Here is an 18,174-nt window from a genome sequence, read left to right on the forward strand (position 1 = left end):
AGAAGCCCCGATACCAGAACCTGCTGGAGCCTCAAGGCTGCCGGCCCTCTGCCCCTTCCCAGAAGCCCCTTGGGGCTCACAGACAGGATCTGCAGTCTCCCACTGGGGAGGGACACTCCACAGTCCATCCAGGGCTGGCAAATAGAGAACACAGAGGCACAGAGGGAAAACCAGGGTGAGATCAATCTCAGAGGACCTCCTGGGGGAGGGAGACTTTGACCTGATGGTCTTGGGTATTTACTGGACAAATAGTTATCCAGCACCTGCTATATGCCAAGTACTACACCAGGCATGGGAACTGTGAACAAGGTGGACACGGTTCTGCTCTGGGGGTGGAGGGAGGAGGCACGGTGGTAAACAGACACACAGGGAAATACTGCCGTGAGAATAAAGCAGGCGGGGGTAGAGTGTGCAGGGATATCAGGCACGGCAGGGATATTTGAGGAGCGCATGAAGGCGAGGCCATTTGATCCAATAGAGGCTCTTCTCGGGGGAGCAGACAGCAAACACAAAGGTCCTGGCTGGCTCTGGGCTAAAGGCCCCCTCCTCCAGGAAGAAACCTCAGACGGCTCCCTGATGCTCACTATATATGCGCACTGCCGCAGGAGCTCCGCCTGCCTTTTTCCAGGCCTGCCTCTCTCTCCGTCAGTCAGCCAATGGGGTCATGACTCCTCAGCCCCGCCAGGACCAGGAAAACATTTCTGTTCCCCTGGATATACATGTCTGTTCCTATGTCAGATTGTTGGCCGTACATCATTAGGGGCAAACGGGAAGCATGTGCACTCCTGCTCCTTACAAGGGCGGCTTGGCAGCAGCCCTTGGTCCTGAAGATGGCAACCCAGGGAGGGCCTGAATGCAGTCGTCACTGGCGAGGGGTACGGGGAAAAGCAGCAACGGTCACTTGCTCATCACATGAGGAAGGCTGCATTCAAAGCTTGGATGCCAAGGTCATGGGCTGTGTGAAGTACAAGGAGCAAATGAGTGTGTGGGAGCTGAGGGTGTAAATGCGTGTGTGTGTGTGAGGTCTGCACGCGTGTGTGCAAGGACAGGAAAACATGTAGAGGGAAATGCCCCAGGCTGATCTCTGGGAGATGGGATCCAGATGGTTTTTGTTGGCTTTTATGCTTTTCAGTATTTTCTTGATTTTTCTACACTCAGCCTGTGCTACTTTTAGAATCAGAAGAGAGCTAAATATAAGTGGTGGTTTTTTTTTTTTTTTTTTTTTTTTTAAGGCCATTGATGTAGAGGCAGAGAGCAGACAGAGAAGAGGCTGGTGCGGCTGGGCAGACACCTGGGCTTGGGGAGGTGAGGAGGGGTGCTCTGGGGCTCAGGGAGCACAGGTGACCAGGAGACTGGGCCACCAGCCCAGCTTCCTCACTCACCAACTGGAATACTGACCTCCAGTCCCCCATCTGGGTTCTAAGCTGCTTCTGACCCCGATGCTCCAGAATGATCTGTCCCCTATCCCATCTAGGGCCCAGGCCAGGAGGGGCTGGTTGTGAGCAGCAGGAGAGACCTATCCCTGAAGGTGGTGACTCTGGGCCTGGGACTCTGTATCAGGGGAGCCTGCCCGCTGGAGGGGCTGCCAGGGAGCTCCCACGGCCGGGGACAAATGTCCACAGTTAGCTGCTGCCCGAGGAGGAGGTGAGACTCCGATAGCAGTTTTCTTCACTTCCTGTAGTGTGCCTGCACCAAAACACGTGGGCAGAGGCAGTAAAATGCTGCTGTGACAGGGCTGGGGCCTACTGAGGGGAGGGTTCGCCGAAAGGCAGAGTCAGATGGAAGATTCCCCTGAGGTTGACCTGTCCTGAGCCCTAGCGTCCAGCCAGACAGCCCCTAAGTCAGGTTCTCGGCTCCTAAAGGACCCTGACTCTCCCTCCAGGTAAGGGCTCTACAGAGGCCTTTAAGAAAATCCCTTGAAGGGGCGCCTGGGTGGCTTAGTCGGTTAAGCAGCTGCCTTTGGCTAAGGTCATGATCCCAAGGTCCTGGGATCGAGGCCCACACAGTGGGGAGCCTGCTTCTCCCTCTGCCTGCTGCTCCCCCTACTTGTGTGCTCTCTGTCAAATAAATAAATAAAATCTTTAAAAAAAAAAAAAAAAGAAAGAAAGAAAGAAAAGAAAAGACAAGACAAAGAAAATCCCCTGAGGCCTGGTAATCACTACATCCCTTCCCCCTGCTACCCACACCTCCCCACAGGCCTTCCCCTGACCCCCGGGCAGAGGCCTTGGCCCTGCCACTGCTTTGACCACCGCACAATCCACGCTGAGTTCTCCACCCCAGACACAGCCCAGAGCAGCACACAAGGGAAGGATCAAGGGGCTTTTGGCTCAGAAAAACCTGGATCCAAAGCAGCAGTGAGAGCCAGGCCAAGGTGCGCTCCACCATGCTTTGGGGACCCCCTTGCAGGAGAGGCAGAACCATTTGTAAATGTGGAGTTCCCTATGGCGAGTGCCTAATGGCTGAGGAAGACAGACACACAGCTGCCACGGCCTCCCACGGGCTGCTGGGCCTCACTCTAGCCATGAGGCCGAACTAAGTTTCAGAAGCAGACAGCTTACCCCAGCAGCGTGACCTACCCGCAGCATCACCAGGGAGCCTCTGAGGCCCCAGCCTTATGCTTCGCCATCCAGAAGGCTGCGCCAGGTGTCCTGGGGGAGGGGACTCTCCCCTGCATCCATCCAGGGCCTCGTCAGGCGGAACACAGACACAGTCTGGGGCTTAAGGGGGCAAGGGACTCCAGCCCAGCCTCCTGGCCTATGGGACTCCAATATCTGCAAATATTTATTTTCTTCTCCAGGACTCTGGTGAAGAAGGAAGTCAATAGGAAAAGGTCTCTATCCTCTGGGTCTGGCAGCTAATAAGCCAGGGACAGACAGGACACCCATGGGCCTGGGCCTTGTGCTGGAGGGCTGGAGAAAGGGTGGACCACCTTAGAACCGGATGTGGTACCTCTTCTTCATGGAGGAACAAAGGGTGACCTTCAGAGGTCTTGAGAGCAGTTCGACGGTTGAGGCAACAGGCATGGGAGTCGCCGACCTCTGCATGACATACCTGGATGCCTGGGACAGGCCTGGGACTGAGGGAGAGGACAGGAGGTAGGGGGAGCTGGACAAGGCCAACTCGAGGAAGCCAGAGCCTGAGGCTGTCACGGGGAGGGTGTCGCTGGGGGAGAGGGAGGTGGCAGAAGAGCTGGTGTTCCTATCAGGATCCGGGTCCTTGTGGCTGCAGTGGGCCGCCAGGTGCATGTGCGGGCCCTGGTGCTCTAGAATGTTGTGCAGCCCGAGGTCAGGTGTGTGGGTGGGTGACAGGTTGTTGAAGTGCAGGCTTTGGTAGATCTGAGGTGAAATCTGGGGGGGTGAAGAGAGCAGGGGAGTTTGGGGAGTTCACCCAGGACCAAGAACAGGCTCCCAGGAAGGATGGGCCCTGGGGTCTTCCTGGACAAAAGAAGTTTCCAGAGTACTGTGGTTTTCATGGAGAACCGCACCCTGCTGGCACTGCAAGCCCACCATGGGCCTGGCCTGGCACCTGGCCCTTGTCCTGGGGCTGGCAACCACACTTTGTGCTCAGCTCAGGACTATCCTCATCTCGGAATGAGACCTCAAGCTGGGCCTGAGTGGGGCCCTCACCTCTCCCGTCAGCACGCCCCACGCTGCGCTTGGAGGCCCATCTCTAGAAGGCAGGAATGCTGAGCAGCCCCCCTCCGCACTGCCCTCTCCCTGCCCAGGCCAGAGGGGTTCTCTCCCTTCAAGTGCCCACCACAAAGGGGGGAAGCTGTATGGCAGATGCCTCGGGGAGAGGCTGCAGTCTGCCTGAGAGAGAGGGAGGATGGGGCTCAAAGCTGTCCTGCAAAACCCCGGCCCCCTTTTCCCTTCCCCAAGCAGAGCACCCTGCCATTCCCTCCATCCCTTACCCAGCACCAGGAGACCCTTCCCGTGTCTGCTCTAGAGTGGCCCATGGTGTGGGGGTGGACAAGTAACCAAAGGAACAGCCAGACTCTGGGAAATTCTTGGAAGTCTAGCAAAAGTACCAGGCCCAAGGAGAACCTCCTCCCGTAGGCCTGATGAGCTGTGTCCTCAGAGACTAAAGCCGTGTCCGTGGCCTCACCCAGGGCCTCCGCAGCCAGACCAGCCTCACCCCAGAGCTGCCTGTGGCCCTGCCCTGGCCTGGAGGGCCCGGTGGACAGGAGGGTGGAAGGTGGCTGCTGCTGCTGGCAGAGGCCGCCAGCACCAGCATCTCAGGGGGCGAGCCCCGCCCTGTGTCACCTGGTGCTTCATCCAGCCGTACTGCACTTCGGTGGACAGGAGTCGGGGACTCCGGGACCGGGCCTTGGGCTTGTACGCTGCTCCCACAACTTTGCTCATCTGCGGGAGCCACGGACAAGAGTGAAGCCTCGGGGCTGGCCATGGCGGGCCCCTCTGTGCCCCTGGGTCCCCCACGCAGCCTCACCTGCTTGCCCTTGGACTCCCACTTGAGCCAGCTGCGCTCAATGTCTTCCAGGGAGCGCTCTCCGGCCCATGGGGATGTCTGGGTGATCTTCTGCAACTTAGCCCACGCCTCGGCCTCTCTGGTGGCTTTCCCATTCAGGAGAGCCATGAGAGCCACCTGTTCCCGCCGCTGGTACACCAGGGCCTCGGCCAGAGCCCGCTCCTCCCTAATGGAAGGGGCTTTCCTTCATAAGACGCCCTCATGCCGCAAGGTGGGGCAGTATTCCCCCGGACCCCAAGAGAATTTCTCCCTCCTGGGCCCGATCCTCTCCCAACCTTCTCATCCCTCTCCCGAGTCCATACTGCCCAGGCCCATCATTAAACAGTGTCCAGGCAACGTTAGCAAAGCCCAGATTAACCCCCAACAGTCCTGCGACCTTTCCTACCACCCTGTGCTGTCCCCCACGGAGGCCTGATACCCCATCTTGACCTTACCTGGACCTCCCCTTGTGAAATAGTTAAACACCCTCTCCCTCCCAGGGAAACCCTGCCTCTGCCTTGTTTGCTAACCCCACATGGGACGGTAGAGATGTATGCCTTGACAAGAGGAGAGTTGCGACAAGGACATATGGGTGCCTGGAAAACTACTTACATAACAAAACCCAACTCCAAGAATCTCTTCTCCTATGAAGCTTTTTTGCTTGATCCACCCCATGAGGTGACTGTCCTCTGAGCCATTCCTGTTCTTAACAGTCACCTCATTTATCACATAAAATAGCAGCCATGAATTTGCATGTCCATCTCCCCAAGGGGACTGTGAGTTCTCTGAGGCAGAACCTGCGTCTGGATTGCTTTGGATTTCTAGAGCCTAGCACAGAGTCTGGCACTCAGCAGGATTGCAATAAATATTTTTTTGAATGACCCCAAATTATCTAAGACTTGGTCAGGATTAAGAGTGGAACATGGGTGCAGGAGGAACCTGGAGAGGAAAGTAGCACAACCCCCCCCCCCACTCCCGCCCCGTGAATCAGGGCCTCTAGCCACATAGAAATGGCCTCAGCAGGGAAGCCAGCCCCAGCTAATCGGGACCTGGCTCTAGGGCTGGGGCCCATCGAAGGGCTTGCCTTTTTATATTTTCTGCTGGTTTGTACTAAACTTTCAGTTGAGCTGGGCTCCTAGGTCACAGCTGCCACCTGTACAGCCAAATTGCCTGTGGGTCCCAAGCCTGTGGCCCTCCCCAAAGGTGCCCGCACTACCCAACCCAGACAAGGCTGCCCAGGACCTGGGAAGGCTCCCAGCATCCTCCTTGTTGGGCCAGCAGAACCAGATGGGCTGTGATAACTCACTCCAGCTCTGGACGGAAGGCCTTCTGGGCAGCATCTTCAGAGCCAGCCTCCTCCTCTGAGCTTTTTCTCACTTCAAGATCACCAACCATCTGAATATCCCGCAGCCTTTTCCAAACACTCAGGCCAAACGTCCCTGTGATTTAACCAGACGCGTCTCAGTAACAAGAACTGGTCTACCTCCCCCTCGTCTGATCCTTCTGCCCTTTACCCTCCACCTTCAAGAGTCATCTAGCAAACCCTTACCCTTGGCCTGCACTTCATCGTGCTTACCACAAGCCAGGCATTATGCTGGCTACTCAACAAATACCTGAAGGAACCAGACACTAGCCCTAGAATATACTTGGAGCATAGGCCAAAACATCCTGCCCCACATGTAGGCTGAGATGGAAAGAGCACTATGGCAATGACCGTGACCCTCAGTTGGGCTTATGTGGTTCATGTATCAAGTAGCAATGGCACAGAATGATCAGGCATCCATCAGATGTGAGGTGGGGGTGGCACTGGGGAAGAACAGGGCTGGAGGAGAAAGAAGGTAGTGAGAACAGAAAAACATCAGTCCCACTTTGGGGCAGGGCATAGCTAGTGGTAGGCCATTCTCCTGCTGCAGACTTTTTTTAAAAAATTAAAAAAATATATAGTAAGAAATCCTATTTTAAGAAGTCATCACAGATCAGTAGAAGTGAAAAAGAGTAGATGAACTAAAAGTACAGAAAGGGAAGAGTCCTTCCAAGAAGAACTGAAATTGAGGGCTGCTTCCTTCCCTGGGAGTATTTTCTGAGTCTGGGCATAGGCTGAGGGAGAATCAGGGTCTGCTTCAACAAAGGAAGTTTCTGGAAGGAAAAGAAACCATTTGAGATTCTGAGCAGGATGGATCAAGTCTAGTGGAGTTCCACATGCGTTGTTGCGTCTTCCACAGGACATTTGCTGAGCCCTGGGGAAGCTGAGGGCCTGGAAGTTGGGCTAGACAGAATGAGGTTGTTGGGAGACAAAGTCTCACTAGAGGAAGAACCCTTTAACCAACACAAACAGACTTCACTCTTGAGACAGACTTCACAACAGAAGACAGAAGCAAACAATCTACCAAAAGCTGCAGTCCAGACTCAATCCAGCTCAGTGCCTGATTGCACAGGAGGAAAAGCATACCAATTTCAGTCTCTGTAGTGCTTTTATACAAAGTCCAGAAAAGTCTTGGGTTTCATTTTGGATTTGGTTTTAGTTTTTGTTTTTGTTTTGGTGGTAGGAGGTGTTGTTTTTGATTTGGAGGGTTTTGGAGGTATGGATTTTTTAATGCATATAACATGTAAAAAGACGGGAAAAGTATAACCAATAATAAAAGGAAGAAATAGGCATTAGAATCAGACCCACAGATAATTCTGACGTTGGAGCTATCAGATAAAACTTTAAAATAACTATTGTAAATAGTTAAATAAATTAACAGAAAATATGAACAAAGTGAAGGAAAAGAAGGAGAATTTCTACAAAGAGTTGGATACTATAGGAAAGAACCAAATGGGTATTTGAGAACTAAAAAACATACAAAATGAAGAAATAACTGAATGGACTTAATAGCAGGCTGCATACAGAAGACAGAATTAATGAATTGGAAGGCAGGTCAGCAGAAAATATACAAAAAATAACTGGAATGCAGAGATTGAAAAAAAAAATAAAACAAACAAAAAAAGAAAGAGAGAACAGAACAGAGTATGAGAGATAAATGGGGCACAGTCAAATGTTCTAACATACATGTAACTGGAACCCCACAATAGGAGAAGAGACAGGATGGGCAAAGAAGTACTGAAAAGATAATATTTAACAATTTTTAAAAACTGATTAAAAATAGCAACCTACAGATTGAAAAAGATCCGTGAACTCCGAGCAGGATGAACACAAATGAAGCCACACTTAGGCACATTATAGTCAAACTGCTGAAAGCCAAAAGCAATCAGAGAAAAAAGAAAAATTACCTTCAAAGTATCAACTTATGGGGCATCTGGGTGGCTCATTTGGTTAAACAACAGATTCTTGATTTCTGCTCAGGTCATGATCTCAAGGTCAAGAGATCAAGCCCCATGTTGGAGTCTGCCTAAATGGATTCTGCTTAAGATTCTCTCCCTCTCCCTCTGCCCCTCTCCACCCAACCCCACTCACATATTCTCTCTCTCAAAAAATTAATAAATAAATAAAGTATCAACTTACAACTGACTTTTCAAAAGAAAATATAGAAACCACAGATGATAGAAAAAAACTTTTAAAGTATTTCAGTACTTTTAAAGTACTGAAGAAAATAAAATTCTACTGATAATTCTATGCCCAGTAAAATAGTCTTAACATTTTAAGGCAAAATAAAGATGTTTTCAGATAAGAAAAATCTTAAAGAACTAATCACTAGCAGGGATGCCTGGGTAGCTGGTTAAGGAACCAACTTTTTTTTCTTTTTTTTTAAGATTTTATTTATTTATTTGAGAGAGAGAGGGAGAGAGAGAGAGTGCGCATGAGTGAGGGAAGGAGCAGTGGGAGGAAGAAAGTAAGATTCTTGCACAAGAAGTGGTATCAGTTTGGGGCGCCTGAGTGGCTCAGTCGGTTAAGTGTCTACTTCAGCTCAAGTCATGATCCCAGGGTCCTGGGATCAAGCACCACATAGGGTTCCCTGCTCTGCCTCTCCATCTGCCTGCTGCTCTCCCTGCTTGTACTTTCTCTTTTGTCTCTCTCTATCAAATAAATAAGTCTTGGGAAAAAAAAAAAAAAAAGAAGTGGTATAAGGTCAAGAGTGCATATTATAATCTCTAGAGTAACTGCTAAAGAATATTATAAAAATATACAATTAAAAAGCTAATAAAGGAATAAAACAAGGTAATTGTTTTAAATACTTGATTAATCCAAGAGAAGGCAGAAAAGAAATAAAAAAGGAACGAAGAACAGAAAACAAATACCAAGATGATAGACTTAAACCATATAACTAATTTCTTTAATATTTGAATGGACTAAATATCCAATTAAAAGGCAAAGATTGTCAGAATGAAAAAATAGGACTTAATATAATGCTCTTCAAAAGAGGTACTTTTTTAAAGATTTTATTTATTTATTGAGAGAGAGAGAGAGAATGAGAGAGAGAGAGCATGGAAAGAGAGAGGTCAGCAGGAGAAGCAGACTCCATGCTGAGCAGGGAGCCTGATGTGGGACTCGATCCCAGGACTCCAGGATCATGACCTGAGCCAGAGGCAGTTGCTTAACCAATTGAGCCACCCAGGTGCCCCAAAAGAGGCGTATTTAAGTATAAGGACAGAGATAGCTTGAAAAGTCATGTAGACAAGGGATACAAACTTCCAATTATAAGATGAGGTTAACCCCATGGTAACTACAGTTAACAACACTATATTGCATACTTGAAATTTGCTAAGAGAGTAGATATTAAGTGTTCTCACCACCAAAAAAAAAAAAAAAAAAATAGTAACTATGTGAGGTGTAGATGTATTAATTATCTTGATTGTGGTAATCATTTCATAATGTTCCCATATAACAAATCATCTTGTCGTACACTTAAAATGTCAGCTTACTCAATCTTTTTTTTGGTTTCTATTACTATGTCTTCATAGTCACTAATCTTTTCTTTTGTAGTATCTAATCTGCTCTTAATCCTATCCAGTGTATTTTTATCTCAGACATTGTCATTTTTAATTTTTAATTTCAACTTGGGTCTTTTTACATATTCCAGTTCTCTCTTTAATATGCTGTTTTCTTCTATCTTTTGTAACACATGAAATATATTCATAATATTTATGTACATTATATATTGTTACGTCTATTTATACTATATTATATATAACTTATATTACAAATGTATAATATAATATAATATAATGTTATATATAATTAATACTACTTTTGTATTATGTTAGTATAATATTTATTATATATGTATATTTATTTATTATAAATTATACCTCAGGAATTATTATTCTTTGATGCCTGCTGTCTAATGCCTGGAAACTGTTATATATATATTTTGTTCATGCTTTTAGTCATTTAAAGTGGGAATGTAAATCCAGTCCTTGTTACTCTGTCATGTTTGGAACCAACAGCAATGATAGGCAATAGAAACAGACCCAGAAGTGAAACAGATACTGGAATTAATCAGACTTTAAAATAACTTCAATCAAAATGTTCAAGAATATAAAGTAGAAGATGAGGAATTTCATCATAGAGCAGCAATAAATTTAAAATAGTCAAAAAGTTTTTACACATGTAAGAGCTGAAAATGCAAGGAAACTGAAGGAAACTAATTCTAAAAGGAATAAACCTTTGGTAAGAGATAAGAGACCAAGGCTGCTTCCAATCCTGGCAGAGTAATGAGAGGAAGATGAGCCCTCCGTGGAGGAGGAGAATCCAGATGAGTCCTTTGTGAAATTTTACCAAGCCTCGCACGACATGACAGATTATAACCCAGGATGTTCCGGCCACAGGGCGCGTATGCAGCTACCCACCAACTCTTTCCCTCAGGCCTTTGCAGGGTATATGGTGGCCATACAATGAAGACTGGGGGCTGGGCAGAAGAGCTGAGAGATAGACCATGCAAGTAGAAAGCTTAAGAAGCATAAGATGCGGGGCACTTGGGTGGCTCAGTGGGTTGGGCCTCTGCCTTTGGTTCGGTTCATGATCTTAGGGTCCTGTGATCAGGTCCTGCATCGGGCTTTCTGATCAGCAGGGAGCCTGCTTACCTCTCTCTCTCTCTGCCTACTTGTGATCTCTGTCTGTCAAATAAATAATTTTTTTAAAAAAGAAAGCATAAGATGCTCTTTATGTGATAGCTATATGGGTATATATTTACTTTCTGAAAATTCACAAGCTGAACCCTTTTGGTTTGTGTGCTTTTCTTTATGTATGTTATATCTTAACAAGTAAGTTTATTTTTAAAAAGAGAAAGGAATGTGCCTTCTCAGATATATGCTTTGCAAAAATATACACGGGCAAATAATTTGGGGTGGGTGGGTAGGAGAGTGGGGGATGGACAGTTGATGGATAAATGGGCAGACTGCTGAATGGACAATTGGAAAGTCTCACATCCTGTGATACTGTCTGGGCAGAGCCAGCTGCTGTAGCCTGAAACCCCACCCCACAGGATATAAGGTTTATGCCAGCTCAGGTTCTAACAGGGACAGGGCCATGATGGGCCATGTGGCATGGCTGAGCTTCAGTAGGACCCATACCAATGGTGTCACCGGAGAGTTTCCAAGCCTTGACGTCACCGTCCTGGCCACCACTGACAACCAGCTGGAAGCTATCCACATACAGGATGTCGGCCACACTATCCAAATGGCCCTTCCAGGCATTCAGAAGCTTGGGGGGAACCAGGGAAATGGTCTGGCCAGCCACAACCTACAGGGGACAGTACAGGAGAACTACTTATACTGGAGGCAGTAGAGCACTCTGGAAGGATCCTAGGACACAGTCCCCTGGCCCATGTCCCAAGGTTCTAGTTCTAGACATGTTCCCACATTAACTTAGGTAAGTCCTGGCACTTCTCTGGGCCCACTGGTCCCTTTGGTAAATATCATAAAAAAGCATTTGCCTATTGCTATGTTGCTTACCAGCTGCATCTACAGATCATTCCATTTGAACATTATAACAACCTTACAGGATGTGTGAGTCTCACCATTTCACAGAGGAGAGAAGTGAGCCCACAGCCACATAGCTAGAAAGTGGTGAGGCTCGGACAAGAACCCGGTCTTCTTCTAAAATTATTCAGTGGGGCACTGGGAATAGAACAGGGTGAGCAAGGGAGTGTTGGATCACATTACACTATGAAAGGATGAACTCTACTTAACTGGAAAATGAGCAAAAATAACCACGGCTGTCCTAAATAAAACAATATTGAAGGGGGATATATTGTTACCATATTTGAATATGTTAAGTCACAACATAAAAACTTGAAACAGAACAATGGGAGATGATAGAAAGCTCAGAAACAAACATACATTTATATAAAATATCTATGTGTAAGAGTGCCAGGAAAATTTGTGGTAATAGAGAGCAAGACCCATAAGCAGTGATGGAATACCTGGTAAACTATCAAGGGAAATTTCAATCGTTGTGTTTCTTATGACTAAAGAAACCCCTGAGCACCTGGCTGGTTCAGCTGGCAGACCTTGCAACTCTTGATCTCAGGGTTGGGAGTTTGAGCCCCATGTTGGGCCTGGAGCCTACAAAATTTTTTTTGAAATTTAAAAAAACAACTAAAGAAACACTAAAAGGGTCAAAGAATTATTTTTAATGAAACTGTAAAATATCTAAAAGAAAATATGAGTGAGTATTTAGCTTATCTCTGATTAAGAAAGTGATTGACAATGGGAAATACCACAATGGGAAGAAAAACTGACTTGAGCCTCCATAAATTGTCATTTTAAAATCGTCATAAATAAAATTAAAAGGCAAATGACCAATCAGGGGGAAATACTGGCAATACGTATGACAGATAATAAGTTAATATTTTAGTAAGTTTAAAAATGATTATAGAAAAAAAATGATTATAGATCATTTACAAAAGATGGTTACCACAATAGAAGAATGGAGAGAGGGCATGAAGAGACAATTCACAAAACTATACATGGTCAATAAAATAAGATGTCAACATCACTAATAAGCAAAGATATCTTCATTAAAATCAAAGGAAATGGGTGCCTGGGTGGCTCAGTCAGTTAAGTGGCTGCCTTTGGCTCAGGTCATGATCCCATGGTCCTGGGATCAAGTCCCACATCCGGCTCCCTGCTCAGTGGAGAGCCTGCTTCTCCCTTTTCCTCTGCCTGCTGCTCTGCCTACTTGTGCGTTCTCTCTCTCTCTCTCTCTGTGTCAAATAAATAAACAAAATCTTTTAAAAAAATAAATAAAAATAAAAATAAATAAATAAAATCAAAGGAAACCATGTACATCTAAAAATCAGCCAAAAGTTTTTTTTTTTCACTTCAAACATTTACTTATTTAATGCCTTCTATAAGCAAGGCACTCTATCAACCCAAGGAACCCTCACTCAGATGAATACCGCTAATAATAAATACTTCATGCTGGCAAGGATAAAGCAAAATATTAGAAGTACAAAACTCTATAAACTTTCCAGAGTGCAGTTTGCAGTACATAGTAAAGGCTTTGGAAAGATTTATGTTGTTTTAGATACTATTTCCATGAGATAAACTACCAGATGTACAGGTAAACAACTACAAACAACAAAAAGATTTGTGAAAAAGAAAAATTGCTCTATCATTTTTATAGCTTTTAAATAAAACCTTATTGAAATATAACTCACATACAATTTACCCATTTAAAGGGTTTGCTTTGGTGGTTTTTAGTATATTCACAGAGTTTGCAACCACCATTATGATCAATTTTAGGTCATTTCATCGTCCCACACTTGATGTAAGTGGAATCAGACAGTATGTGGTCTTTTGTGACTGGCTTCTTTCACTTAGCATGTTTTCAAGTCACGTGGTATTATAGTGTGTATCAGTACTTCATTACTTATGCATTCATCCATTGTGGACATGGGGGCTGTTTTCACTTCTTGGCTATTATAACAAATGCTGCTATAAACACCCATATATAAGATTTTGTGCAGAAATGACTTCATTTCTCTTGGGTGTATTGTTGGGTCCTATGGTAACTCCACGTTTAACTTTCTGAGAAACTGTTAAACTGTTTTCCAAAGTGGCTGTACCGCCTTATGTTCTTACCAGCAATGTTTGGGAGTTCCAATTTACCTTTTATTATCTATATTATTATCTACACCCAACTCTTCTTATCCACAGCCATCCTAATGAGTGGGAAGTGGGATTGCGTTATTGTTTTGATAGGAATTTCCCTACTTCCTAATGATGCTTAGCATCATTTCATATACTTATTGGTGATTTGTATCTCCTTGAAGAAATGTCTATGTAGATCCTTTGCCCATTTTTAATTGGGTTAATTGTCTTTTTATTGTCAATGTGAAGGAATTCTTTGAATAGTCTGGATACTAGTTTCTTATCATATAGATGATTTGCAAATATTTTTCTTCTATTCTATATGTCACCTTTCCCCTTTCTTAATGGTGTCTTTTGCAGGCTGAAAGTTCTTAAATTTGACAATATTCACTTTCTTTGTTCCTTTTGTTGTTTGTGATTTTGTATCATATTTAAGAAATATTGTCTAACCCAGAGTCATGCAGATTTCTCTCTATGCTTTCTTCTAAGAGTCTTATAATTTTAACTTCCATTTAGGTCCATAACCACTGAAGTTAATTTTTCCGTATGTTGTGAAGTATGTTCTTCTCTGTTAGATGTTCATTCTTCTGATGTGGATATCCAGTCTTCCCAGCACCATTTGTTTAAAAAGACTATCCTTTCCTCCATTTGATCGTTTTGGCACCTCTGCCAAAAATCAATTGACTATGAGTTTATTTTTCCCTTTTAATTCTATTTCATTGGCATATATGTCTACCCTAATGCTAGTACCACACTATTTTAACCGCAGCTTCAGAGTAAGTTTTGAAGTTGTGAAGTGTGACTTTTCCAACTCTGTTCATTCTCAAGATTTTTGAACTATTCTAGGTCACTTGTATTTCCATCTGAATTTTACTTATTTATTCATTCATTCATTCATTCATTCATTTTTAAAGATTTTATTTATTTATTTGACAGAAAGAGAAATCACAAGTAGGCAGAGAGGCAAGCAGAGAGAGAGGGGGAAGGAGGCTCCCTGTTGAGCAGAGAGCCCAGTGCGGGGCTTGATCCCAGGACCCTGAGATCATGACCTGAGCTGAAGGCAGAGGCTTAACCCACTGAGCCACCCAGGAGCCCTCCATCTTAGAGTCAGTTTGTCAATTTCTGTAAAATAAAAAGCTTGGATTTTGATAGATTACATTGAATTAATTTGGCAAATACTGTTATATTAATAAGATTAAATCTTCCAATCCATGAACATGGGAGATTTTTCCATTTATTTAGGTTGTCTTCAATTTTTTTCAACAGTGTTTTGAGGTTTTCATAATACAAGTTTTACACTACTAAATTCATTCTTTAATACTTTATTCTTTTTGATGCTATTATAAGCTGGATGCCTTTTATTTCATTTTCTTGCCTACTTGCCCTTCTGGTACAACATTAGTAAAAGTGGCAAGAGCAGACATCCTCATCTTCTTCCTGATCTTAGGAGGAAAACGTTTAATCTTTCACCATTAAATATGATAGTACCTGCTTTTTGCAGATGGACTTTATCAGGCTGAGGAAGTTCCCTTCTACTCCTTGTTGATTGGCATATTTATCAGGAAAGGGTGTTGGATTTTCTCAAATGCTGTTTCTGCATCTATTGAGATGATTATGTGTCTTTTGTTCTTATTCATGTAATATGGTATATTACATTAACTGATTTTGGATATTAAACCAACCTTGAATTCTTGGGAAGTCTCACTTGGTCATGATATATAATGCTTTTCATAAGTTTCTGGATTTAATATTTTGTTTTATTGATGATATTTGCATCTATATTCACAAGAGATGTACTTGTATTTTCTTAGGATGTCCTTATAGTATCAAGATAATATTGGCCACATAGAAAACTGGCAAGAATTCTTGAAGAACTGACATTAATTCCTCCTTAATTATTTAGTAGAATTCACCAGTAAAGTCATCTGTACCTGGGATTTTCTTTGTGGGAAGTTTTACTGCTAATTCAATCTCCTTACTTGCAATATTCAAATTTTCTATTTCTTTAGATTTCTTATTTCTTTTTGAACCCACTCTGGTAGCTCATATCTAAGAATTTATCCATTTTCTTTCACTTTTTTGATACTGAAAAATTAAAAACCTATCTACTGTCTGATAATAAGTTAAATAAATGATTGTACCTCTATAAAGCAAATATGACTTAATCATTAGAAAGTCTGATCTTTAAGAATGTTTGATAATATTGGAAATTCTAGTTACATGCAATATAATCCCAATTTGTTTAAAATATATGATTATAACATGGTCAGGAACACAGGTTCTGGAGTTAGACAGACTTGGGTTTACTGCCAGATCCAACATTGGCAGTTGTGTGAACTTAAGACACGTCCCTCCAGTTCTTCAGTTTTACCTTCCTCATCTAAAAATAACATCTCCCTCACAGAGCTATCATAGAGAGTCAACGAGAGAATGCATAAAAGCACTTATCACAATTCTTGAAACACGGTAAGCAGTAAATAAATGACACTTATTGGGGCACCTGGGTGGCTCAGTCAGTTAAGTGGCTGCCTTCGGCTCAGGTCATGATCTCAGGGTCCTGGGATCGAGACCCGTGTTGGCCTCCTTGCTTAGTAGCGAGTTTGTTTCTCCTTATCCCTCTGCCCTTTCCTTCCCCTCTGCTCATCCTCTTTCTCTCTAAAATAAATAAAATCCTTTCTAAAAAATTAATGAGACTTGGGGCATCTGGGTGGCTCAGTCGGTTAAGCATCTGCCTTCAGCTCAGGTTATGATCCCAGGGTCCTGGAACTGAGCCTCATATCGGGGTCCTTGCTCCATGGGGAGCAATTTTCTCCCTCTCCCTCTGCCTGCCACTCCCCCTTCTTGTGTTCTCTCTGTCAAAAAAAATAAAATAAAATCTTTTTTAAAAATGGCATTTATTGTTGTTATTATAATGATTGCATTAACATTACAGATTCCTCATCTGTTGAACCCATGGGTGGCTGATTCCCAACAAATCTGAATGCAGTGAAATTGTCTTCTTACTAAAACTAGACTAGACCTAATATTTTTGTGCAGAGATGCAAAAGGTACCAATGACTGCAAGATGGCTATCAGAACCGCAAATGCATACAACCCCTTGACCTAGAAATCCCACTTCCAGGAATTTATCCTTCAGACACATTTTTCATAAATATGAAACAACATTCACTAATCACTTGTGCTTAAGAACAAAAGACTGAAAACAACCTCAATTTCCTTTCAAAGGGAATTATGTCATTAATATAACCTATAGCTTACTGCTCAGCTATAAAGAATAATGTATTCATATACAAGATCTCCAAGATATATAATGGAATAAGAAAAGCAAGGTGAGGGGTGCCTGGGTGGCTCAGTCATTAGCATCTGCCTTCAGCTCAAGTCAGGATCCCGGGATCCTGGGATTGAGCCCCTCATCGGGCTTCCTGCTTAGCAGGAAGCCTGCTTCTCCCTCTCCCACTCCCCCTGCTTGTGTTCCCTCTCTCACTGTCTCTCTCTCTGCCAAATAAATAAATAAAATCTCTTAAAAAGAAAAAGAAAAAGCAAGGTCAACACCAGTGTGTATGGCATGCTACCTTCATGTAAAAATAATGAGGAAAGAACTTTACACTTTTGTGTTTGAATAAATAAATCCTGGAAGAATCACCAAAAATCAATAAAAGTGAAACAAGAAGAACTGGTTTTGGCAGGGGGAGAACAGGAGTAGGACTAAGAATCCTCACTATAAGCCTTTACCACTCCGTGAGTTTTTAAATCCTCGTTGGTGTATAACGTACATATAGAAAAGTGTACATGTCATAAATGTGCCACTGTATCCATTTTTACAAGCTGACCACAAATGCATGGCCAGACCCAAATCATGAAACAGAGCAGCCTCCAAAGCCCCCTCATGACTCCTTCCAACCACTCCATGCCCCTCATAAAGATAATCACTTATAAAAGGATACCTTTGCTTTGTCTGTTTTTATACTTTTATAGATGGAACTATAATACTTATAATATATATACTCTCTTAGTGTCTAACTTCTTTCACTTACATTGTTCAAATAATTACCCACTTTGTCATAAATAGTTGAAAACCATTCATTTCTGATGCCCGATATTATTCTGTACGGTGTGTAGAGTGCAATTTATTTTTCCGGTCTAGGTTGATTGACATTTGGTTTGTTTCATATGTAGAGTTAATACAAATGGTAATTCTATCCATGTTTTTATTCATTATCTTTTAGAGCATAGGCTTCTCTTGGGTATAAACCTAGGAGTGGAACCGCTGGATCATAGTGTAGACATATATCCCGTTCTAGTAATTACTGCCAAATGGTTCCCCAAAGTGATTATACCAATCTACATTCCTGCGAGCAATAGAGATTTTAGTTGACCTACATCCTTGCCAACATTTGGTATTGCTAAACATTTCATTTTAGTCATTCTGGTGGATGTGTAGTGGGATCCCATTGTGATTTTAATTTGCATTTTCCCGATAACTAAGGAAAAGGTGCTCAACTTCATTAATCATTAGGCTAATATCAAGTGATTTTTGAACTATGTAAATATATTACCTACTCAAGAAAATACATAGATATTTTCATTATTTTTTTAAAGATTTTATTTTTAAGTAATCTCTATGCCTAACATTGGACTCAAACTTACAACCCTGAGATCAAGAGGTACATGCTCTCC

At 43.6% G+C, this 18,174-nt stretch overlaps 1 protein-coding gene across 1 annotated transcript in view; it reads right to left on the reverse strand.

The window, feature by feature from the left end:
* Positions 1 to 2,930: 2,930 nt before the first annotated feature.
* EFCAB8 (EF-hand calcium binding domain 8) overlaps positions 2,931 to 18,174 on the reverse strand; it is a gene marked incomplete at both ends in the record, with an annotated part of 50,252 nt that continues 35,008 nt past the window's right edge. Inside the window, 5 exons of the mRNA XM_080813597.1 lie at positions 2,931 to 3,347; positions 4,263 to 4,361; positions 4,447 to 4,651; positions 5,771 to 5,903; positions 10,975 to 11,143. Of these exons, the coding sequence (XP_080669723.1) occupies positions 2,931 to 3,347; positions 4,263 to 4,361; positions 4,447 to 4,651; positions 5,771 to 5,903; positions 10,975 to 11,143 (1,023 nt within the window). The remainder of the gene's footprint in view (positions 3,348 to 4,262; positions 4,362 to 4,446; positions 4,652 to 5,770; positions 5,904 to 10,974; positions 11,144 to 18,174) is intronic.

This window comes from Martes martes, assembly GCF_963455335.1.
Source record: "Martes martes genome assembly, chromosome: 9".
NCBI classification, from domain to species: domain Eukaryota; kingdom Metazoa; phylum Chordata; class Mammalia; order Carnivora; family Mustelidae; genus Martes; species Martes martes.